At 40.7% G+C, this 26,741-nt stretch overlaps 1 protein-coding gene across 7 annotated transcripts in view; it reads right to left on the bottom strand.

The window, feature by feature from the left end:
• Positions 1-26,741, bottom strand: part of CACNB2 (calcium voltage-gated channel auxiliary subunit beta 2) — a 390,684-nt gene that overhangs the window by 184,699 nt on the left and 179,244 nt on the right. Inside the window, exon 1 of one of the 7 annotated variants that reach the window (XM_045462683.1) lies at positions 14,313-14,606. The exons of the other annotated variants lie outside the window; for them this stretch is intronic. Within the exon in view, the coding sequence (XP_045318639.1) occupies positions 14,313-14,363 (51 nt within the window). The 5' untranslated portion in view covers positions 14,364-14,606. Of the gene's footprint in view, positions 1-14,312; positions 14,607-26,741 lie in introns of those variants that run through there. 7 annotated transcript variants of the gene reach the window in all.

Raw genomic sequence — 26,741 nt, 5'->3', positions numbered from 1 at the left:
GATTCTGTGTCTCCCTCTCTGTCTCTGCCCCTTCTCTGCTCATGCTCTGTCTCTCTCTCTCTCTCTCAAAAATAAAAACATTAAACATTTTTTTAAAATACATATAATAACTTTGAAAAATATTTTGCTTTGTTTTGGTTTTTTTGTTGTTTAAAATTTATTTTTGAGAGAGAGAGAGAGGGAGAGGGCATGAGTGTGTAAACTGGGGGGGGGAGAGGCAGAGAGCAAGAATCCCAAGCAGGTTCCACACTATCAGCGCAGGGCCCAACATGGGGGCTGATCCCATGAACAATGAGATCATGACCTGAGCCAAAATTAAGAGCCTGACACTTAAGTGACTGAGCCACCCAGGTGTCCCAATATAAACTTTTTTGAAAAATATTTTTTGGGGGAGAGCGCAAGCAGGGGAGGGGCAGAAAGAAAAAGACACAGAATCTGAAGCAGGCTCCAGGTTCCAAGCTGACGGCATAGAGCCCGATGTGGAGCTCGAACTCACGAACTGTGAGATCGTGTTATGACCTGAGCCGAAGAGGGACACTCAACCGACTGAGCCACCCAGGCGCCCTTCCTCCTCCCCACCCCCAATATAGACTTCTATTAAGCCCCATAACGAACTTGGATCTCCACAGAGAAAAACATGTTAACTCAATCATATTAAAGAGACTGTTCACAAACCTACTCTTTAACCACTGTTGAACTGAATTCCACAACTTCTGTACTTGCAACCAATCTTTAACCCTGAGAATTCTCTCAATATTTACTGTCTACAATAGAGACATTTGTGGTTCTTGATGTCGCTGTATTTGCACAGATGCATACCTATTTTTTTATCTTGTTAACATTATCTGAATAAATGGTAACACTGTCAACCATACAGATCTCACTTAATTTCACCTGGGTAGTACCCAACACATATCATGTGGAGGCGATTAATATTTTTGGCAATATCGTGAAGTTACTTCCCTTTCATATTGTTATATCCGAGTGCATGCACAGAGTTTCGTGTTTAAAAAAAAAAAAACACCCAAACATCACATTAGCATTAATTATTCACAGTCTACCTTGAAAACCCACTGTAAAAGCCATGGAAGCAGAGCTGGGAATGATTCACAAAACCCGCTGATGTGGCACTTAGCCTTGAAATATTTCCAAGCCTGTGTTTTTATTGAATATTAAACCTTATTAAACCAAGTCATGAAAATGGTCATAAACCTGGACCCGGCAGGGGGGAATCTCAGGCTCTTCAGGTTTCACGATGCAGAAATACCTGTGCTGATGCCAAGACAAGAGAGGTCCAAAAGAAAAGAAGGAAAGAAAAATGGAAAGGAAAAAAAAAAAAAGAAAAAAATTGGGGAAAAATAACGTGAGGTTAGATGACTTGATTTTATACGTATTAGTATTGAAGGTATGTTCTTCAAGCAATCATCAGGGTGTCAAAGGAAAGACAAAACTAGAAATAGCTATTCTGAGATGCTGAGATTCTGAGAAGTATTTTGTATCACCCCCAAGGGCCTTTATAACCTCCCATATGGAGGAATCCAGAGATAAGAATTACTACTTTCATTTTAGGTGATTAAACAAACCTAGACATGTTAATTGACTTGCTTCCAAATGAAGACACAAGAATTAGAACCGAGAAAAAAATCTCGTTCTTCCCCTTTCCGTGCAGTGGGCTCTGTCCATTTTATCATGTTCTAAATCCTATCATGTTCTCAAATCAAGGCCATTTTCTGTCCTCCATGAGTAAGTAAGAAGATGAGGAGGCCCAGGATGGTACAAAACAGACTTTGGCAAGAGGGCACCTGTAGCACAGGGTGTGGAACCTTCAGGACTGTGGCAGATCTATTTTATGTGTTGGTAACACAGTTAAGGATCTTATGTGTGATCTCAAGGGTCAGATTTTTCTCTTTTCTGATGCCTGAAACGCCACTAACCCAAATAATTGGTTCTACACTCGGACGAAGGTTTAAAGACAAGTACCGTTTGTAAGGTTAACAAACAACATTACATTCAAGTCAAAATGACCGCAGGTCTCTTACCAAGAAAGAGTACAGAAAGTTCCAGTTCTCCAACCCTAGGGGAAGAGTTGGGGAGACAGCCCCCCTCCCACCGGTATGACCACTTAAGGGGGAGCCCCACAGGAAGCTATTAGGGTGTAAGAGCCCTTTCTGAGTTCTAACAGCCCTGAATCAACAACCTGATGACCTACCGGCTCACGCTGCCCTCGACGGTGCAAACTCTATGAATCTAAAGACAAGACAGAACACACTTCTCATGTGAACTACAGCTCGAGCCAAATGTGGTCTTTTTCTTATTTTGTGGACAGTCATTAGTTCTCTGCAAAAAGTAAGTCAGATATCTAAACAAAGTCAAAGTTTTTTGTTTGGCTTTCCAAAATCAAGGCTTAAGTTTTGTGACCAGTTTAGCGTCGATTTTAATGCCACTATGTCACAGGAGCTACCCTTGAGTGACATTAGCAGGGTGCCGCGATATAAATGTGAAGGTCAATTTTAATTTTTTTTTTATTTTTACGTAATCTGTACACCCAACGTGGGGCTCGAATTCACAACCCCAAGATTAGGAGTCACAAGCTCTGCTGACTGAGCCAGCCAGGCACCCCGTAAGATCACTTTTTAGGAAAGGAAGTATTTCAATGGCGGGGACTAGACAGGGGGAAAAAAACTAATAGTTTATTCTGTAATTCTGTTAATATCTAACAAATAAAAGTAACATTAGCCTCTAAACCCAGGAAACCTAATAAAATACGTACACAGAAGTCCAAAGAATATACAAATACTCAGTTAAATATTCACCTTTGCTAGTAGTCTACTAAATCGAAATGAAAGCGTTGCCGTGTCATTTTTTTTTTACATTTTATTTCTTTTTTACGCTTATTTATGTTTAGAGAGAGACTGAGAGAGCATGAGCGGGGAGGGTGCAGAGAGAGAGGAAGAAGAGAGAATCCCCAGCAGGCTCTGCACCATCAGCACAGAGCCTGACGCAGGGCTCGGACTCATGAAACCACGAGCTCATGACCGGAGCTAAGATCTAGAGTCAGACGCAACTGAGCCACCCAGGCACCCCTATTTTTTTTTATATTTGAAAGTAATTAGACATTAACATAAAATGGGGTGTATCGTTATAAAATTAGTATATTATCAATATTATGTTGGCACTGGCACCTGGTACAATAATTTTGAAAAGAGATATGGAAAGCGGAGCCAAAGACATAAAAACACTCAACTCCACTCACTGTGCAAATAGCTCCACATCTGAGACTTTACCTCAAGGAAGTGATTTAGTAGAGCCAAAAACCATATGCTCAAAATTGTTATTACAGATTTCTTTACCTATAAAAACAAGATCGTAAAATCAACGAAAATCCCAACAATAAATGACCATTTTATTTCGACACACCACGGTAAGTTCGCACAATGCTATACTGTGCTATGATTTAAGAGTGATCTCAAAACACAGCCGAGGGAAAAAGGCAGCACCTAGGAATAGTCTGTATACTATAGTTACAACCATAAAAATATGTAAGCTTATAAAAAGGACTGGGACGTAATTTGCCAGAACGAACATATCTGGCCCAAAGAGATGCGACTGTAGTGTTCCTACACACACGTTTCCTGAGATATTTCTTATATTTTTAATATCAATCACTTCTAATGAATTAGTGGGATGTGTAAGGCTCTCTTTCAAGCTTTTTTCAATTTTAACAGTAGAGATAATTTGGCAACTCTCTGTCAGGATGGTGCAAAATTAGCTTTTCTATGAACTCGCTGTTTTATGGGGCGAGGTGAGATCACACATTCTGCCATCTCCGGGTCCTAAAGCCAGCATCCCTGCGGTCATCCTTCAAAGCATCCTCATGCACGTATACTAGCCACCAGGACTTTGTAACATTTTGTTTCCATTGAAATGCAGGTTTTACCTGAAAAACGATGCAGGAACCTATAACCTTAGATCATTATTTGTTTTGTAATATATGGGAATTGAAGGACAGCAGATATGGTACCCCAAAATATGCCACGTTGGAATAATGATTATTTTGAAGTCACTTAAGAGACAGCTGGTATAAGAAGAACACTCTGACCCTCCTTTGCCTCCCAGAAAGCAGGAAATAAATCTCTCATGGGACGATACCCTCGGTGTACCAGTACACCAGAGACAGCGATCAAGGCCAAGTAGGTTGTATAAACAAAGCTTGTCACCTCTTCCCTAATCTGCCCCTAGCCCAAACCTCTCTGTGTCATCGTTTTTTCACAAATTCGTTGTTTCTTGGTCTAAAAGGCATAAAAGTTTTCAGCTTTGTCACTTCTTTGAGTCTCATATTTTTATGGGCTCTCATATGTATGAAATTAAATTTGCTTTTCTCCTGTTCATCTGTCTTATTTCGATGTGATTGTTACACCAGCCAAAGAACCTGGAAGGGAAAAAGGGAAATGTTTTCCTCCCCTACGGTTTGGGTGCCGAATGTGGGGTTCTCTCCTGGCTGACCACCTGTTTGTTCCAGGGCTACGGCTGCTGCAAGATCCTGGGACCCCTGGCAAGAGCCAGCAGAAGGTAAGGATGCCTAACTCATCGGTCTCCTGGATCGCTGCCTGCAGGATCTGTTGAGATCAATAGCAGTGAGAGTCCCTCTTTTTCTAAATTTAGATTAGCAGCAGAAAATGAAAGGTTTCTAGTTCCTCTCTGGGCAAGATTTGTTTTCTACTGATCCCTAGCCTCCCAGAAATGGTCATTACTTTCTTTCATCTCTTTTCTTTCATTTCTTTGTTGTCATTTGTAACAAGGAGGAAAACCATAGAGGGGGCAATGCAGACACAGGTCCTCTAAGCCTGCTGTTTGAGCTGGCCTCATCAAAAAATCCCATGCCAGTAGCACCTGCCTGGTGTCACAGATTAACAGGCCTCTGAACGGAGACATGGAAAACCAGAGACACTGTTTTCACTATGCCATTGTTATCCCCTGTGATAATGAAGGTCTTTGCTTTCTTAGGCTAACTCTGAGAGTGAACTTTCTAGGTCTTGTAAGGGCTGCACCTTTTGTACTCTTTTGGGACATCTGTTGTACCCATGGTTAAGCCATTAAAAAGCTTATTGGTTTGAGTTGCTATTGAGATTACAAGATCCTACCGATCAATGGCCACATGAAGGATATGTGAATTGGAAAAAAGTCTATATTTGGGGAAAAGTTTTTAGAGAGTTCTCATCCTAAACAACTGTCTTATGGTATTACCTAGATTATTTCTAAATAAAATAGAATAATGAAACATTAATTACTGAACCTAACTTTTACCTAATTTTGGCTTCTTATTATAGAAGAACTAAAGATATTTGGGTCTGTTAGTAAACATGTCTCGTACCACATTGAAAAATTAAACTATTAGGAAGCCTATGTTTCTAAGAATTATAAAATGTATTCATAAATCTGCCAATCTAAAGAATGCTGGTACAACATACAGCTCACAATTGCTTACTTCTTAGTTTTTACTAGAAATTACGGTTTCTCAGAGTTAAGAATGAATTGTAATTAGAAAGTGTAATTAAACTAGTAGAAATAATAAAGGAAACACATCTGTATGCAAGAAAAGTGAGATAGGTTTTGGGGCAAGAAAAAGCATCAGGGATGGAGATGCATTTTTCTTAGGAGAAAAGATAATAATTTTGTACTAAAATACAACTGGTTATTTCAGAATAAGAAAAAGGGAAACCAGGACAAACTGAATGGAAATAGGAAGTTGGGAAGAGAGACAGAAAAAAAGAGAGAGGGAATTTTTTCTTGTGTAACCAAGTTGGCTAAAGTTGAGTTACTAACATAAAGGTTTTAAAAATAAGCTTTAATAGTGTACTTACATAAAACTAAATCTTAATTTTCTTTCATCTGCAAGAGAGATAAAGTTTTGTTCAACTATTGGTCTGCTCCTGATAATAAGAGATTTGCAAAAATTTTTATTTACCTTTTAAGTAATCTTCCTAGAAAGCAAAGATTTTGTGTCTTACCAAAATAATTTCCTGATCTCCATTTTGTTTTAATCAAAGGATTACTTAGGAAAACTGAATCTTCTCAATATTAAATGAGCTAAGTTTTGCTCACAACTTCGTAACCTTCTATACTTGTTTTTATAATCTTTTATTGTCACTTCGGTTAAATAGCTAATTAAGTCTTAAATTTCATAATGATCACAATCCTATTTAGAAAAGTCCCCAAAACCTTTTAATATTAAAAAAAAAATGTAATGCTTATTATTTTTGAGAGAAAGAGAGAGGGTGAGAGAGAGAAAGCATGAGTGGGGAAAGGGCAGCAAAAGGGGGACAGAGGATCTAAAGTGGGCTCCAGACTGACAGCATAGAACCCAATGCAGGGCTCGAACTCAAAAACCATGAGATCATGACCTAAGCTGACGTCAGACACTCAACCAACTAAGCCACCCAGGTGCACCCCCCAAAACCTTTCAGTATTTTTGAACAAGCTTCCCCAAATCAAATTCTGAATGAAGTCTTTTTGACTTCAGACTAAGTTTGGGATTTTCTAGAGGGTCCCTAGAATATCTCAAAAGATTTATTTCATCACCCCTTATCAAAAGAGAGATGTTATACTAATTAGGCTTATTTGATACGTTAAATCATCAAATAAGAGGTGATAGGAAGCACTCTCAAATAAAAAGTGATGCTGGGGCGCCAGGGTGGCTCAGTCAAAAGTCCAACTCTTGATTTTGGCTCAGGTCATGATCTCGCAGTTCATGAGATTGAGCCCTGCATCAGTTCTAGGCTGACAGCATGGAGCCTGCCTGGGATTCTCTTTCTCCCTCTCTCTCTGCCCCTCCCCTGCTTGCATGTGCGCTCTCTCTCTCTCTCTCTCTCAACATAAATAAACATTAAAAACAAGGGGGCACCTGGGTGGCTCAGGTCATGATCTCACAGTTCGGGAGTTCGAGCCCTGCATCAGGCTCCGTGCTCACAGCTCGGAGCCTGGAGCCTGCTTCGGATTCTGTGTCTCCATCTCTCTCTGCCCCTTCCCGACTTGTGCTCGTCTCTCTGTCTCTCTCAAAAATAAATAAACATTGAAAAAAGTTAAAAAAATAAGAAGTGATGCTAAACTTCCTTTACAATATATATATATGGAAATTATTAATGTAAGTGTTCCAGAAATTATATGAAATTCCTAAAACTCTGATGTGTCCTGGTATAATGCCATCAGTCACAATTCTAGTTATTATTTTAAAATGCATATTACAGAAACAACCAAATTCCCTTGTCAACTGCATTATAATGAATTCTCATCAGATCTTTAACCATGGCCATTTTTAACTCTTTTGTCATTTACAGAAGCTATTGCTTTACTCTGATGCTTTTGCAAATATGTTTTATCTTCAGAGACTTTCATGGAACGGACTCTGACCAGTACTCTAGAATACAGCTTTCTATTAACTTTAAGATCATATCACTGACCTGGGTAAAAATTTCCAGAACTAATGGAAAAAACTGGATTCAAGCAGAACAAGAATTAATTACATGGGGCTGAACAAACCGATGAGGATGATTACAATTTTCATGACTTTTTGCTTAAAACACTGCTGGTTCTTTAATGTTTTATTTCTCCAGATTTAAGGAAAACCTTTTCTTTCTACCCCCTCCTTCATCTTCCTATGACCTACAGCAATTTGGTAAAGTGTTCCCATGAACAAAGAGAAAACAATTACTGTTTCTACCTACCTGATCTCCCCAGAATTTGAAAACTCTTAGTGATTATTCTTATTTTTGTGGCAATATAGTTATATGCATAAGTTTAATAAGAATCTTTTCTCCTTGTAACAGGACACAATTGGAATATTACCAAGGCCTTGACTAGAATGCCGTATTTTAAAACAACGTGCATAAAATCAGATATGACCAGACGGCTTTAAGAAACTAAAATGCAGCCAATCATGGCTGTTGGAAAAAGAGCTTGGTACCTTGCTTACGGGTTCCAGACAGCCTTACCAAGTGAATTAGGAAGGCCACTTTCTGGCAGGCTCAGGAACCTGTGGATATTTGGGGAACCTCAAGAAGGGAGGAATTAACCCAAATTTATAGGTATTACAGGCAAAGTCAGATGGCAGACTTGATGGTTAAGTCCTTGGTTTGGGTTCCTAGCCTCAAGAGGTCTTTTAAGAGTTCAATCTAAAATTCCTTGTAAAAAGTTTCAGCAAAGCAAACTTTGAAAAGTCTGTACGGTCAACTGCTATTTTTACAGCACTTATACAAATAACCAAGCCAAGTTTAATGGGACCAGACTTATTTTGCAAACAAATTAGTCTTACTTTGATTGTTTCTGAGAGAAATAGGGTAACTATACAGAGAAAAATTTTGTGTCAATGGAAAACTGTAATAAACCCCTCTGGATATCAGATTCCAGTCCCGTTACTTGTTTCTGAGGTTACGTTTTCTACCTGTAAACTAACCAGATCCTGAACTCTTCTGGTTTTCTCCACTGTCTGGCTATAACGTTCCAAAATAACCGATTTCCAATTTTCCAAAATGTCCAATTTTCTCCCACACTTCTGACTTGGAATCATTGTTCTTCTTCCAAAGCCATGCAAACTATAACTGGACAACTTGATGTAAACTTCAGAGACATGACCACGACAGCTCATGTCCGGAAAATCTTCATGCCTGCTGTTGTGGCCACTCAGGAAGATGACCAGAGACACTCAAACTGCAAACCAGGAAATCTGTCAGATTGCTACTCCCTGTCCTTATTCTACCTGAAAATGCTTTGAGTCCAATCTAGGAATCTTGACCAACGACCCACAGAACTCTGACTGGGTTTATAATTAGCTCTAATCATTAACCCTTCATTTTATTTTGTTTCCACAGAAATGCCTCTTACTGAAGACTCAACTGTGAAACCATCAACAAAATGAAACACAACCTACTGAACAGCGAGATATTGGCAAATGATATATCTGAGAAGGGGTTCATAACCAAAATATTTTTAAAAAACCATATAGGGGCGCCTGGGTGGCTCGGTCGGTAAAGCGTCCGACTTCGGCTCAGGTCATGATCTCACAGTCCGTGAGTTCGAGCCCCGCGTCAGGCTCTGTGCTGACAGCTCAGAGCCTGGAGCCTGTTTCAGATTCTGTGTCTCCCTCTCTCTGACCCTCCCCTGTTCATGCTCTGTCCCTCTCTGTCTCAAAAATAAATAAACATTAAAAAATAAAAATAAAATAAAAAAACCATATAGTTCACCACCAAAAACACCCAAACAATCTGATTTAAAAATGGGCAGAGGATAGGGCACCTGGGTGGCTCAGTCAGTAAGGCGTCTGACCTCGGCTCAGATCATGATCTCACCGTTCATGGGTTCAAGCCCCGCGTCCGGCTCTGTGCTGACAGTTCAGAGCCTGGAGCCTGCTTTGGATTCTGTGTCTCCCTCTCTCTGCCCCTCCCCCATTCACACTCTGTGTCTCTCTCTCTCAAAAATAAATAAACATAAAAATAAAAATAAAAATGGGCAGAGGACCTGAATATGTATTTTTCCTAAGCAGACATACAAACAGTCAATGGACACACGGAAAGAGGCTCAACATCACTATCACCAGGTAAATGCAAATTAAAATCACGATGAGGTATCACCTCCACCTGTCAGTATGGCTAGTAGTAAAAAGGCAAGAAATAACCAGTGTTGGTGAGGGCGTGGACAAAAGAAGACCCTCATGCACTGTTGGTGGGAATGTAAACTGGTGTAGCCACTATGGAGAACAGTATGGAGGTACCTCAAAAAATGACAAGTAGAAATGCCATACAATCCTGCAATTTTACTTCTCAGTATGATTTCATCAAAGAAAATGAAAATACTAATTTAAAAAGATATATCCCCTGTGTTCATGGCAATATTATTTACAATAGCCAAGATCTGGAAATCATCTAGGTGTCCATCAATAGATGAATGAATAAAGACATGGTATATGTGTGTGTGTGTGTGTGTGTGTGTGTGTGTGTGTACACACACACATACATATGAACACACTCATTTAAAAAAGCCATAATAAATGAAATCTTGCCGTTAGCAACAACACGGATGGACCTAGAGGGTATTATGCAGTGTGAAATAAGTCAGACAGAAAAAGACAAATACCACATGCTTTCACTCATGTGTGGAATCTGGAAAACAAAACACACACACAAACAAAACCAGAAACAGATTCATGGATACAGAGAACACACTGGTGGTTGCTAAAGGAGAGAGGGGTAGGGCAATGGTCAAAATAGGTGGTATAACACCAGTTGGTATACCAAATGGTATAACTTCCAGTTATAAAAAAAATAAAGCATGGGGGTGTCATGTACAACATAGGGAACAGGGTCAATTATATCAGAATGACTTTGTATGGTGACGGACGGTAACCAGACTTATTGTGGCAAGCATTGCATAGTGTGCATAGGTGTCAAATCACCAGGTCGTATACCTGAAACTAAATAATATTGTCTGTCATCTATACTTCGATTAAAATTTAACTGACTTATTTTCAAGGCTAAGAGACTAATTCAATAAAATACTGGAACGATCTACCAACTCAACTTCTGAATTGTGAAACCTCTTGGAGATTTCAAAGGCAGGCCTGGAGAGCAGAATATGCCACTCCAAGATATGCCATTTGGGCATATTTATTATTTTGAATTAAAGTTACTCAAGAAACAGCTGGTACACAAAGGGTACTCCGTCGTCCCTCCTTTGTCCCCCTGAGGGCAGAAAATAAATCTCCTATTTGAAGGCACCCTCTCCGTGTCAGGAGAATAGAAAGCATCCTTACCACCAAAGATAGGGAATTCAAGGCCAAAAATGCTGTGTGAACAAACCTTGTAATTTCTTCACTAATTTGCTACTTCAAGCCCAAACCCCTCTTCTGTCAATTCTTCACAAGTTTATTGTTTCTTTTTCTAAAAGGCATAAAAGCTGCCTGCTTTGGTCATTTACATGAGCCTCAGATTTTTATGGGTTCCCGTAGGCACAAAATTAAATTTGTTTTTTTTCCCTGTTCATCTGTTTCAAGTCAATTTCATGATGAGACCAGCCAAAGAACCCAGAAGGGAAGAAAGAGAAAGTCTCCTTCCCCTCAGAATGCACAGGCGCACGTCAACTTCTTGTTTTTCTCCTTCTAAACGGCTCTAGCAATGCACAGGTAAAAGACAAGGAAAGAATAATAATTCAAAAATTCCTAGACTTCTTAGAATACTTAACCTACATCATCTTTTTTGCTCTCTCAGGCTCAGTGCCATCCAGGAGCTCTGGTGTTTTTGCATTTGGGAGGTGAGGGCCACGTGGAGAATCTCCTGAAGCTAGAAAATGTGAATGGGTACAAAGACTCAAATATGAGCATTTAGTTTGTGGAGAGTTGCCACTTGCCCTCTTGAAGCCCTCTGATCCCAGGGCCAGATAACCAATTAGGAGTCCCACGTCACAGGACTGTTATTTATTTTAATCTCTTTCCTCCCAAAATGCAAATAAAAACCTGCTCACAAGTTTCCCTAGCCTCTCCTACGGAGAGGTTTGCGATCTCAGAACTAAGTTCTTGCATTTTTAGACACTGCAGAAAATGGACATAGGCATGTGCGTCCTCTTAGTAACTAGAGGTACTGTGCTAAGCAGTCTGCGTGCTCTGTGATTTTTAAGAAAATTTCTCACAAATACCCGAAACGCAGGTATCATGTTTCTTAATTTTACAATTACCTAAGTTTGCCAATCACACAGTTATGAAGGGAATGGCCTTGTATTTAAAGTCAAGGCTGTCTGGAGCCGAACACTTGCTCTCAACCACATTAAAAAAAAAAGTGAAATTGTGGGTAACATGCTGAATCAAGAGAAAACCGTGCACAAGTCCGAGAGATCGTTTTGGTTTGAAGGAAGGGAGGAAAGGACATAGAGGGAGTGCACGCAATTTCAGTCATAAAGAATATTCAAGTTTGGGGCACCTGGGTGGCTCAGGTGAGCATCTGACTCTCGATTTTGGCTCAGGTCATGATCCCAGGGTTGTGGGATGGAGTCTCACGTTGGGCTCCATGCTGAGTGTGGAGCCTGCTTAAGATTCTCTCTCTCTTTCCCTCTGCCCCTCCCCCATGAGTGTGCGTGCGTGTGTGTGTGCGCGCACGCACGCACATGTGTGCTAAAAAATTAAAAAAAAAGAATATTCAAGTTTAAGAAGCTTAACAATGCAACAATACCAGAATTCATATACAGACAACAAACATACTAGTCAGATTCACATTTTTTTTTGCCTTCGGCAGTGAAAAAGTAACTACCTATACCAAACTTTAGGAACTTATTAATTTCATTTTAATCTAAGATAAGAATTAACTGTATGGTTTATAAATGTGTTTTTGTACATTTGGGATTTGCAGTGACTTTAAAAAAGTACAGTGATATAAAAACTGAAATCCATACTTGGTTAGAACAAAAAATAAGGACCATACAGCTTATTCAGCATCCTAAAAAGTTATTCCATAACACATTTACATACACACATAAATGTATCCGCATACATATGTGTATATAAAGGATTCTATCCATTTATATTATTGTCCCAATTGAAAGAATAGTTTCTGTCATTATTGGGGAATTTTGAGAATGATTGGATGAAGGGGTTAAATGGAAAGAGAATGGTCTTGATAAGGACTTATTTTAAACTTTAACCATTAAGACAAAAGTCCGCGTATTTAGCAGCCTATTCAAACACCGGTATTAGTTAAAACGAGAAGTGATTAGGTCACAGGAAACAAAAATCTAGGGTCTGGGGAGACGAAGTAACCTAAAAGGATTGAAAAACGTCCCTTTGCAGAGTCCCCGTAATCCTTCAAGACAGAACTGAAATTAACTGCATGACAAATCATTCAACTATTTTCAAGTCATCTAGACTGACATCCCAATTAAACCACCGTGACGTTTTTGTGCCCAATTTCACTGCTGAAAATATTCAAAATGACCACTGGCATGTATTTGGCAGTTTGGGGTACTCAGCCACTCGGGTGGCAGATGATACATTTTCCTAATTCGTCAGGCAATGCCTCTGCAGAAACGACCTGAACAGCTATTTTGTGTGTGATAAGATTCTTAGAAAGCAGGCAAGAGCATGGGGATGATGATTCCAGATGTCCCTCAGGACAAACAGGTACTGAGTAATTTCTAAATCAAATGCCAGTGGCATCTGAAAAGCTCAGAAACGTGTGTGTGACGTATCTACTGCTCAGAAATCCTTGAAAATCAGTGTGCGTTATCGGCAGCTATGTCAGAGGCAAAAGAAGTACAACTGTGGCACACGAAACTGAATGGGGCAAAGACAAGTGTGCGCCTAGAAGATCTTAGACGCGACCCAATAAAAGAGCATTAAAATCACATAGGTTAAGCAACGCATGTCACAGCTTCCTGACCGTGCTAATACTTTTGTCCCCAGAGCTCCTGGAAGGAACCAGTAATTACCACACACAGGTGTGTGTTAGCAAGCATTTTCTTTCTTCATTAGACGAATTTAGGGTAGCCTGGAACTGGAAACAAAAGAGATACTTTGGAAAGAATTTCTAGGCAAGCTGGATTTCACTGATTTCAAAGTGACGTGTTTGCGTCCTGTTAACACAGATATTTGTAAGCTTATGGTTTTTGTTTTCGCAGGCTATCGTTTACAGTTGGGTTCTAGAACGATGATTACTTTCTTGACGTGTTCCCTCAAAGGGCTCCAATAACAATGCGATCTCTTCTTTAAAAGTTCCACTCCAAATCTAAAGACCCGGCCTCTGTGTGGCCAAGCTCTCTGCTTAAGGATTTTTAAACGCCAGGCTCGCGGGTCTGCATTTCATTAAATTCACAAATTTTTGAAGCGGCAAACAGCAAGGAAATCTGAAACGGCAGCCGTGCAGGAAGCTACATCATCTTGATTTACGCAGAAAGGCCTCAGGAGCTACACATGCAGCTCAGTGGCTGGGCTGTCAGTGTCATCTGCCATGCAACAAGTGACTGTCTACAGCTGGAAAAAGCATTTTCATCTTCCAGTTTCTCCCAGTCCGCCCCCCCCACCCCCAACCCAAGCTGCTAAACTGTTCTCAATTAGATACACTTTAAAACCAGAGTTCTGGTTTTACTTGCTTAAACCACCTGAACACTTACAGAATCACACCGCGAATGACATTTCTGGCAAGATAAGAAAAACTCCTAAGAAGTGAAGCGACTAATGTGATGTGATGTGATGTAGCTTGAGCTCATTAGCAGCAAAAGACATTCCCGTTTGCTCAAAACCACACCGTGCATCTGGCCTGCCTCCCTGCCCGCATGCTTACCCCAGGAATGATGTGCTTAGTCTGAGGCGACATGAGGCGTCGGTCAAGCATGCCAGCCCAGTTCCGAGTGGGCCCGGCTCTCCAGAGAGCAAGAATGTGCTTCACCGGGGCAAGAGCTCAGTGAAAAAGCTCAAGGCAGCCAAGTCTTGCTTTGCTGACCAGCATATCCACTGCTTTCCTTTTCCCTGCTGGCTGGAGGTGTGCGGCCTTGGCCAGCCAGTGTGACTTTCTCAAGTTCTTCAGATTAGAACAGTTCTCTCTGTTCTGGAACCACTTAGGCACCGCAGACAAGCTCATCAAAGTCAATTAACCAACGCCAGTGGGAGGGTCCTCTTCTACTTCCAGTTACGTCAGCTGGCTTGCAAGAGCAAAGCCTGCAAACTTGTGAAAGCAAAGCAGCATTTCATCAATGTCAAATGCATGCCCACGGGCGGGCGGCACTAGAATACTTTCTTTACTATAGAACAACAGATTGCACAACTGGACGGGGCTGTTGGCATTCAAGAAAACTACTAGACTGAAAAATGTTTGGACCCAAAGTGAGAACATTCTTTTACTTACATCCAGGGAAGAAATATTTCCTCTTTCGCATACAAGAAAAGTGAGATCTTTCTTTTGTGGTCACCTTTCACGTTCCCCATGTACAAGAGAATTACAATTTTTTTTTTTCACACAGCCAAATCTCACTGGGATAAATTTAATTTTATTTAAATTGAAAACGCCTTTCATCGAAAGACAAGTTTAAAGAATGGAACAATAACCACAACACCCTAAGACCATGTCGGCAAAGCATGTAACAAAGGATTACCATCCAGAGGAGAGAAAGAACCCCTCAAAGCCAATGAACGGAAGACCCACAATATAAAAGAAAAAGGAAAAGAAAAATCAATAAATAAACCACAGAAGAGAAAATCCTAGTGGCCAACACACATGAAAAAATGCTTGACTTCACTACGAGTCAAGAATACAAATGAAAATCACAATTCACCATTTCACACCCATTGGAGTAGAAACATTTAAGATATCTGAAACACACCAGCTCTTCTCGAGGGATCAAGCAGGGCATACATGGGCAAACTACGGCCTGAGGGCCAAATCCAGCCAGCTACCCATTTCGCATAACCTGCAAGCTAAGAATACATTTTGCATTTTAAAATCAGCATGGAGCCTGATGTGGGGCTCGAACTCACAAACTATGAGATCATCACCTGACCAGAAGTCAGACGCTCAACCAACTGAGCCACCCAGGTGCCCCTATATTTTGCTTTTTTTTTTTTAATTTTTAAAAAAAGTTTGTTTGTTTTTTAGAGAGAGATAGAGCACAAGTGGGGGAGGGGCAGAGACAGAGGGAGACACAGAATCTGAAGCAAGCTCCAGGCTCTGAGTTGTCAGCGCAGAGCCCAATGTGGGCTCAAACTCACGGAGTGTGAGATCATGACCTGAGCCGAAGTTGGACGCTCAACCGACTGAGCCACTCAGGTGCCCCTTTTTTAATTTAATTTGATTTGATTTGATTTTTTTTTAGTGAGGTTGTACCTCCACTATTGGCCATTCTGTTATTTTCTATGTATTTTTTGTAAGTCTGAAAAATTCCTAAGTGCATTATTTATTCATAATAAAGAAATAATTTTATAATTAGACAAAATAGCAAAAAGGATGGTACAAAAATGCCAAATCATTATACAGACATTAAAATATTTATAGGACACTTTCATTATATAACAAAAAATATGATATATGAGAATAAGCAAAAGAAAAAAAGTAGCCTACCAATTTTTTTTTCATAATAATGACTCCACTGTTAAAAATATTTAGAGAAAAACTTGTAAGGAACATGAATTCTATTTATAGTGGTTGCATCTGGGTAGTGGTTTGAGGGTAGATTTTTTTCCTCTCCTAAAAAATTTAGTATTTTTCAAACTTTTTACAATGGACTTATATTATTTTTTGACCCCCAAAAAGTTTTAGGTGTCTAACAGGCAATCAAGGATTATCTAATTTTCTAGGGAAATTAGAAACCTTTGTTTAACGCACTATTTACTTGGATTAGAATAGTTTATATATTTGTGAGGGTAGCTATTAACTTTTAGAAAGCTATTAAAAATGCCAATGAATTTGACCAGCAGAAACAAATTTGTCTAGTAAAAACGCTAATGATTTCCATTTTGTAGAAAAGATAACTCTCAAAATGATTGTTTTATTGCCCTGTAGAGAGGTAACCAGTTCTGTATCTAATTTAACAATCTTAGCCCCCTATCTTCCTTTCAGCGACTGTAAATACTTAGGTTGCTTCCATAATCTTTTACACTGGTTTTACCATCCTGTCAGTTTCCGTGATGAATTTAAAAACCTGTGACACATATTCATCGTACATTTATTTCAGGTAAATGTTCTGAAAAGTTTGAAAAAGTACACTTGGACGTGAGTTTTCAATTTAAAATGCTTCGGACAATGACATGTTTGATTGTTAGCCTCCCAAGTCTAGCCCATATTAATATACAATGCCACTAAAAGATACTTACAATGGAAAGATGCCAATCACTGATGTTGGTTTCAGGTAAGCAAAAAACAACTGGGGGTTGAAAGAAAGAGCAAGGGCACTCGGGTGGTGATTTTTTGGCTCTTCGTACATTGGGCAAGTTTTCAAGTTAAGTGTTTATCATTTAGGGAATGTCTAAAATACAGAGTATAGAATGAAATATTAAAAATAATATTGTCTGTCTTTCCTGGGTATAAAATAATTTCCCTGGATGACACATTTTCCTTGTTAAGTATTAGAAAATAAAAATCCCAGAACAAAACAAAACAGATAGCAACACTTCTCCTTGCCATCCCTCAGGTTCCTAACCTATGAAAAGGGGAGAAAACTCCACAAGAGAACTGTCAGGACTACACAAAACATCTAGTAGCCATCTGGCAGATCAGAGATGCAAGATAAATGTGAGTTTTCTTTCCTATAACTGGGTGGTTCTCAGCTGGGAATGATTTGGCCCCGAGGGGACATTTAGCAATGTCTGGGGACATTTTTTATTGCCACACTGGGACGGGTGGGTGGTTTACTGGCATCCAGCGGGTAGAAGCCAAGGACGCTACTACACATCCTATATTGCACAGGCCAGTCCCCCGCAACAAAGAATTTTCCAGCCCAACAGGTCAATAGTGCTGAGGCTGAGAAAGCCGAAGGTGCCCTTTGTATATACTTTAAAGTATAACCTAAGATGACTGACTAAAATTCAAACCATACCTAGATCTCTTTCAGGTTGCCTCAAAGTGGGAGAGAGGATTGGAGAGGCAAAGGACAAGGACCAGAGAAGTTGACCACTGTGAATTGGGAACCCGGCCAAGTGCCTGGTTATTCTGTGATTTTCTACAGGAGAAGCCCACAGAGACCACTGGCTAGCTCAGTGTCAGATTTCAGAGGAAAAGACTGGAGGTTTCTGCTGTTCCCGCAGGCATTCACAGCACCAATCTTTTGCCTTAGCTTGTTTCCAGTTCCCTTCCTCCATACCCCAAGCTGCCCCCGAGTTGTCTTTGCTAAACTGTTAAAAAGGCTTAATGAAATTGACATCAGGCCCAGAGAACTCCTGGAGTGCTATTTTCATAACTCAAGAAGCATGCTCACCAATCTGCCAAGAGAAGGGCTCTCTTTACTGCTACATTCGTGCGCAGAATTGTTATTATCTGTCTGCAGAAACAGAAGGCCGGAAGGACAGCTTCCGTAGTACTGGATCCTCAAGCGGAGGCAACTTTCCCATTTGTTGTTTTCAACTTTAAAACACCAGCAAGACTTTTTTGGATGGGGAGGTGGTGGCCAAAGTAGAAGTAGGTTATGTTGCCAGGAGACAAAAAAAAAAAAAAAAAAAAAAAAAAAGGCAAGATTTGGGAATCAACGTATTTCGAGTGGCCACTCCAGACTTCAAAGGCCAGACTGTTTATCTAACTGGCAAGGGTTGTGAAAAAATTCCCTTGACCACACCCCAGTTGAGAGCTCCTGCCATCAGTAGTGTCGTCTTTGATTACAAAAGGCCATGATATGTGTACAAATACGGATAATTATGGCGTGCATTAGCCAGAGAGTGAATCATAATAGCAAAACAAAACTCTAACGTGTGGGTACACGCTAAACCTCACATGTGTTTTTGGTAAATAACAGCTAAACACATTGTTTTCCTCAAGACATAAAAATAAGAAACAGTTCCAAATGCCATAGAAAAAGCAAACAACAAAACAAAATGAAAATAGTCGCATCTATGATTGAGTTTTCTTTCCACCCGACTAATATGTTGTCACTAATAAATCTTGTTATGACACGTGACAACACATTCCAACAAATTCCTACTGGTCATTGATTCGGATGACCTATGAGGAAAAGCAAAGCAACTTTTTCCCCACAGCTGTACTATTTAACCCAAAGAGCTGTACTGTTAAATCTCTTTCCTTAGATTTTATTCCCGTAAATAGTCTATTATCAACTGTGCCCCTAATTCATCGAGCTGTAGGTGAAGGGAGAATCTTCATTTAAATCGGAGCCACTCTGATGAAGCCCCCCTCCTTTAATTTCATAAAGAATCTAGCCCGGTTTATCCCTCCCATGGATCTGTTCTATTGTAAATCTGACTTCAAAAAATATAGTTTAGAATTTTTTGGTACTTGCAACCTGCATTTAACGTAACAAAACTCTCTTTCTTTATCATTCAATGTCTTTCTAGAGTTATCTATAAGAAAAACTGCTAATTTCTTTCTATGGTAGTTGAATGAACCAACATAACTTAATGTGTTATGCATAATGTTTCAGTATGACCCTTTCAAACGATTGCCACTGGATTCTGCAGTACGAGGTATGTGCTGGGGACTAAGGAGGTGAGTACTGGGTTTTGCACTGTGTTTTTGAGATACCCCAACACACACACATATCCCATTTCATAACTCTCTTTCCCCCCCGCCCTTCTCTATCCTGCCATCTGAAGGATCTTCCTCCTGAAATCTTCACTTCTCACCTGCATCAAGGGAATAATTATTGCCTACTCTTGGACTCGCCACTCCCCGTTTCTGTGAGGTGTTCCTAAATATTCCAGGCCTTCTTGCTTGTAGCAACAACCGGACACCTCCCCGTGGATTTCCAGTAGGATTCTTGAGTTCACCCGTCTCCAAAGAACTCCTGATTCTTCTCCCCAGCACCCAAGTCTTGCACACTGCAGTGAATAGAACCTCCATCCTCCTGTGACTAGACTAAAAAACGCACTGGCAAGTCCTGTCCATTCTAGCCAACCTGCCACCTCTCTCGTGACCTGCTTACCAATAGCCCCTGACTCATGTCATGGCTGCTGTCCCATCTCCACAGATTGCCAAAGTTGGCTTTTTAAAGCATGAATTCACTTCAATCGCTCTGCTGCTTAAAACCTTCTAATAGTTTCTCACTGCAGCTGTAAATGCACGGTGCGTAGGGCTGGTGAGAACTGGCTCCCGGCCACATCTCTGACCTCACATCCCCTCACTCTGCCTGTGGGTGCCATGCTGAAGCCACACTGGCCTTCCCTATATCCCCAGACTGTGTCAGGGGTCTGTATTTGTTCTTCCATCCGCTTGGAATGCTTTCCCCATGGACACTCACATGGCTGCCTCCTTCTTACATCATTCAGTGAAACTCATCACTTCAAAGAAGACCTGACCTCTAGGACCAAGGTGAAACTACTCTCCATCACACGACCCTGTTTGGTTTTCTCTATAGCTTGTAGCAACAGTCGAAGGTACCCAAAGTATTGATGTGTGTGTATCATATTTGCCTTCCCAACAGAGTGAGTACAGAACAGATGGCTTGTCCATCCTGCTAGTTTCAGCTTCAATGTTACCACCAGGAACATGCTCTCTCGGAGTACGGTCTGGTCCACAATCGAGTCAAACCTAGAAGTACATTCGGTAAAGAAGAAAGTGCACTAGACTCAGAGATAGTAGAACTGAGTTAGTTCCAACCCTGTTGCCATTAACTAACTCGTTAAGTTACTGGACACGCCAGGAGCCTCAGAAGCTTCCGATATAAAGAGAGGTCGTTGAACTAGTCACTCTAAAGAGAGGCTAATGACTTGGTGCTCCTACTAGAAGTTCTAAAATTGCTATTCCAATAAACACGCTGGAGGAAAATGACTTTATACAGTCGTCTCAATCAGTCAGAGCTTCCAGGTATAATCTCTAGGAGATCCACAATTAATTCAGGTTAGAAAGGTCAGTCATAATAACTGGCACTTGCTGGCTGAACCGAATTTTCACTTAATTCATATTCGAAAAAGCTTGTTGACTCGGTGGGTCCTGGAAGGAGCCTAGCTGACAGCCTGCTGCATTTACAAGCCGATCGATCATGCAATCTACACCTAAGTCAAGTCTGCCAAACATTTGAAGGATTAAATAATGAATGTGGTTTTTATGACTGCTCTGTGTTATCTTTAAAATCCCAACGTTAGGCAGGTGCAATTGACACATACAAAACTGTAAGATACCTCAAGTGTGCATCACGGTGGTCTGACATATATGTATACATTGTGAAAGGATCCTTCCTATCCAGTTCAGTCAACACATTCATGGCCCCATGTGGTATCTTGTTGTAGCGTGTGTGGGAACATTTAGTGTTGTCACCCGTAGTCACTCTGTTGTATGTTAGATGCTCAGAGCTTACTCATGGTGTAGCTGAAAGTCTGCACCCTTTTACCATCCTCTCCCTATTTCCCCCACCTCCTGGAGCTAGCAACCATAAGTTTAAAAAACACATTTTAATGTTTATTTTTGACAGAGCGAGCGAGAGCATGAGCGGGGGAGGGGCAGAGAGAGAGAGGGAGACCCAGAATCTGAAGCAGGCTCCAGGCTCTGAGCTGTCAGCACAGAGCCCGATGAGGGGGCTCGAACTCACAGACTGCGAGATCATGACCTGAGCCGAAGTCAGATGCTCAGCCAACTGAGCCACCCAGGCACCCAGAAAATAGATTTTAAAAATAGATCTAGGGGGAAACAATGAATTAGGGATAAAAGAACTACAGAAAAACAGACAAAAGGCTAAAAATAAAATCATGAACAGGGCGTCTGGGTGGCTCAGTGAAGCATCCCACTTCGGCTCAGGTCATGATCTCCCGGTTTGTGAGTTTGAGCCCCACATTGGGCTCATTGCTGTCAGCGCAGAGCCTGCTTCAGATCCTCTGTCCCCCTCTCTGTGCCCTTCCCCTGCTTGCGCTCGCACGTACGTGCTCTCTCTCTCCTCATAAATAAACAAATAAATAAAAATATGATCATGAGCTAAAATGTAATGGTTCTTATCATGTGATTTCATTTTACTAATTCCTCCAATGAGGTAGCGAAATTAATCCTAGTTTTCTAGATGTAAATTTCGTGTAAATTATAAAAATGTAAACGTTTACTCCCTAATTTTTACTGTAAACACTGACACATTTTTAAAGCTTCTATCTCCCTGACACCATTATTTTTATTACAGGATGATTTAGAAGTGGCAAAAAAAGGAAGGAAAAAAATATATTCACAACCACATTTTTTTTAATGTTTATTTATTTTTGAGAGAGAGAGAGAGACAGAGAGATACAGAGCACAAGCAAGGGAGGGGCAGAGAGAGAGGGAGACAGAATCTGAAGCAGGCTCCAGGCTCTGAGCTGTCAGCACAGAGCCCGGTGTGGGGCTCAAACCCACGAACTGCGAGATCATGACCTGAGCTGAAGTCAGATGCTTAACCGACTGAGCCACCCAGGCGCCCCGAGAGGCCCCAGTTTTTGATCATGAGCACTATGATAAGCAGAACTCCTTAAGTGTGTGTGTAGATCAACTACCTAACTGAACCTTACGTGTAAGTATACACAAGTATAATGTGGTTAATGTGTGAATTGTGACGCATATGACACATAAGTGGTTAAATCAGGTAAACACCGCCACTGCCTTGAAACCAGTCTTGCTGCAATGTGGAATCACTGGGGAGATTTAAGCTTTACCGATGCCTGAATTGTACCCCCTGAGATTCCGACATAATTGGTCTGGGACGCAGCTTGGGCATGCAGAGTTTTCAAAGCTCCCCAGGTGATTCTAATGTGCAGCCAAGATAGAAAACTACTGCAGTAGGGCCGTGTAGATTCTCATCTTTTCTCCTCGGGTTTCATCATGGCTCACGATTCAGTCTTTGAGCCTTGAATTCTTGTGGCTCTTGAATGCATACCATGAAAAGTAGCCCTTGAAGTTGCCATGACACACCCTGTGTCCGGGTACCTTGGATCCTTCCAGAACTGGCTGCAGAGTCTAACCTCTCCACAGGCAGCTCTTTATCGTAGCCAGTCCTAACTTTCTATCTGCTTCCAGAATTTGGTACTTCTGACCTGTCCTCAGTTCCCATTCTGCCTTCGGTCAGGCGTTTGATACAAGTTCCCTTTGCCCCAAAGTCTGACACCAGCCCTGCTGGTCCCCACTCAGTCCTGGCTCCAGGAGCCTTTGCGTGCTGAACCCTGCCCATTCATGAGAGGAAGTTAGCCAGCTAGTCTTAAACTTCTGCCCTTCGTCGAGTACAGGCATGAACGTGGTCATTAAAAACACTGCTGGTGCAACTTAGTATTTCCAGATGTGCATATTTCCACATGACAGCATTTAAGTACATCTGATACTTTTGGAGGCTGAAGAAATGCATCAAAAGAGAATTATGTTGTTTTTGTTATGAACACGTAATGAATACACTTATAAAAAAACATGTTCTTCATATCATAGGCGTGTTCTTTTGTGGTCACTTGTCTTGGACCCTGAAGTCCACAGGTGCTTTGGAATAACACAAGAACATATTTCAAGGCTTTCTCTAAAAACAGAATGAACAAATCAGGAATGTTCTAACATATCATTTTTTACTATCACGGAACTTTGACTTATTAGTGCTCAAGGAAGGGTTGTCCAAGGAAATGCTTTTAAAAAAGCCATTACTTCCTACTTTCTGAATTAACTCGAAGCACTAATAAAAATTTGAAGCACATCCCCTGGTGAGAGGAGTAAACCGCCATATTCCAAAGGAAAATGAGGACGCCTTCAAGTAAAACTTCCTCCAAGTGAGCTGTGCTTATTAAGATCAAATGCGATCTTATTTATTTTCAATTCTTAATCTAATGCAGTCAGAGGGCACAGCAGTACCGATGAGGAATCTGACGGAGGAGGAGCTGGCTGTCTTTCTTCCTGCCATCTGCTCCTTTCCCCTGGACGCTAGCACCACGAATCTTCCACTCTTGGCTTTTCTTGCATAAACTACCAAGAAAGAGCAGAGTTGGGTCAACATCCAATTACACGTTGGATGACCAAGATTCAGCACAGTCACCGTGTACATGATTTGGAATTCAAAGCTCTGTTTACTTGGGGGAATAAGGCTTTACATTACTAATTACTTGTGTTGGATTTCCACATTTAACTTGAGGGAGCCTTGATGAGGAAATCACGTATCGTTCATTCCTAAAGTAGCATTCAGTCCATTTTTTTCCTTTTGATCTACTGATTGTGTTTTCTTTCCATTGTGGTATACTCGGATTAATTGCAGTTTCTCTTACCTTCTGTTATTTATTTGTCTTGACGACAGAAGGTGCAAGAGACTAGGCACAGGAGTTAAGACAGAAGGAATCAGAGTCCCAAAGAACTAGGCTAGAGTCTTCAGCTTAATAGCTATGTGATCCAGGGCACGTGACTTTCCTCCTGCAGAAACACTCTGGACTGGCCACATAACCTGTAGGGTGTGGCGCAGGACGGAAATGTGACGCCCTTTGTCCAAAGTTATTAAAACTTTCAAGATGGCACTGGCAGAGCATTAACCCAAAGTTAGGGCCTTTCTAAGCACAGGTCACGGTATCGCTGTGACTGTCATTACGCCTGGGGACACTAACTGTACATCTTCCATGGGGCGAATGTGAGGACTATGTGAGATAACATCCAGGAAGTGCCTAGCCTTGTGTCTGGCGCACATTAAGGTCCCAACAAACACAAACTATTTTTAAAGCATAATTTCTGTTGCTCATTCTATGTTACTCACTTCCCGACTGGTTTATTTCTCCTCGAATATTTCTGTCTCACTACCATCCATTCATTATTTTTTTAATAATTTTTTAAATGTGTATTTATTCATTTATTTTGAGAGAGAGCAAGCAGGGGGAGGGACAGAGGGAGGGGAGACAGAGAATCCCAAGCAGGCTCCGAGCTGTCAGCCCAGAGCTGATGCAGGGCTCGATCTCATGAACTGTGAGATCGTCACCTGAGCCGAAATCAAGAGTGGGATGCTTCACCGACTGAGCTGCCCAGGCCCTCCTCCATTCATTATTTGTGATGGCAATGATAGCAACATTTCTGCTGTCGGATGAGCCCCACCTGCAACTCCCTGGGCTGACTTCCACCCATATTTTAAGACCCAATTCAAGCTTCTCTTTCTTTCAGAAGCCTTCCCTGATCTTCTCGGGGGGGGGGGGGGGAGCCTCCCTTTGTGGTCCATTGCATAGTCCTCTGTCACAGTACCAATCACTCTGCTTATGCGAATAGTTACCTAATATCCCTCTCTTCCTCTAAGTCTATAGCGCTTCATAAGCAATAGGTGTATGGACTCGCCTTAGAATCACTGTGGTCTAATACACAGATGGCACCTAATTAATACTTGGTGCATGAATAAATGAATGACCTATTAATTCTTCAAAAGCTAAAGTGATTAGCCAAGATTCATTTGCCTTCCTTGCCGTTACCTTCACTCCTATGCTCAGTAAGATGTTTAAAATAGTATTTTTCTCTATTTTAGTACATGGTATATTGCGTATTCCTTACATTGTACCATTGTGCGTAATGTTCTATCTGTTGTATATCAGCAGGTTATTAGTGGCATATAATGTCGTTTTCTACAAATGACTTTAAGACTGAGATAACTAGTTTATATTGTTTCATTTTGATACGTTCGAAGAACTGCAATCACATTCTTACTTCTTAAAACGTACCTGAAAGAAATTCACTACTAATATTTCTGGATAGGAGAATAAAAGGATAGGAACATCTACTAGGAACAGGTCACGTCCTAGGCTTCTGTTCTCCAGTTCACTGTAGTGACCAAACGTAACTCTATCTTTTCATTAGGACATTCCTAGTAAGTGATTTTTCTGGTATTAAAACCCATTCCTTTAAGTGCGCAAAAATAACACAGGTGCATGATGATGTAAGTGATCTCTGATTCCATGTATTCCTTCATTAAATATATGGAACCCAAGGGCACCTTCTCTTGATGAGTCAGGTTCATAATTACTGCACTATAATTCTATTAGTTCTCAAAAACTAGAAGCATCCCAAATGTTCATCAACAGTAGAGAGGACACAAAAATTATGATAGAGTCTCTACAATGGATTATACAAACAAACATCAAAGACCAATCCTAGAAACATAATATTTAGGGGGGGAAAAAAGCAAGCCTCCAAAGCATATCTACATAGTTTTATAACACAAAACTAGGCAAAACAACTCTATAGAGAATAGGGATGTGTATGGGAGTGAAAAGATAAACTGTTGAAAAAAATCAAGTTTATCACCATCAAAGTCAAGAAGGCAGGCTAGTGGTGACTTCTAGGCAGGGGTGGTGAGTAGAAGGGATAAGGAGGCAGAGAGATGTTTCTGGGGGCTGCTGGGAAATGTTCTATTCTTTTAGACATTTTTTGGAGGGGTTCTATGGGAGTTTGCTTGCCATCATTTGCTTAACTATAGAAAAGGTGGTGGTTTGGGGTTGCAATTGTCTATATGCATTTGGTTTCTAAAACTGTTTTTTCATCTTAAAAGAATTTCGTAGGTGTTTGCAGGCAGAGAGTAAAACTTTTATATTTAATGCATTTGTGAATGCTGTGCATATAAAAACATCAAAAGTCTATTAATGTAAAATGACTTACAGAGCTCTGATATCTAATGCAAAAATAAGACGTTTTGGGAATTTATTCCTTTAATGTCATTTTGACACTTTGTCATCTACTTTGAGCTTTAGGCTCACAAATACAGTAATTGTTTCTTTCACATTCATTCAAATCAGAAATTAATATAACTAACATAAAATACCACCCTATTTTCTTCTGTAAAATTTTTTATTTTTCCCACTTTATCTGGAAGAAATGAAATCGTGTAGTTAGACATATTTCATAGCCCTCAAAATCATGACTTCTTTTTTTTATTTTAGAGAGTGAGCAAGTGTGGGAGAGGGACAGAGGGGGAGAGAGAAAATTAAGCAGGCTCCAGGCTCAGTGTGGAGCCCGACCCGGGGCTTAATCCCCTGACCCTGAGATCATGACCTGAGTCGAGACCAAGAGTCGGATGCTCAACTGATGGAGGCACCCAGGCACCCTCTCAAATCATTATTTCTAATCTCTTTATTTCATCTCCTCCAAGGTCATCTTGTAAAATTATAGAAATGTAGG

Source organism: Leopardus geoffroyi, chromosome B4 (genome assembly GCF_018350155.1).
Source record: "Leopardus geoffroyi isolate Oge1 chromosome B4, O.geoffroyi_Oge1_pat1.0, whole genome shotgun sequence".
Lineage (NCBI taxonomy): Eukaryota > Metazoa > Chordata > Mammalia > Carnivora > Felidae > Leopardus > Leopardus geoffroyi.
The sequence above is the reverse complement of the archived record's forward strand: the minus strand, read 5'-3'. Positions and strand labels throughout refer to the sequence as shown.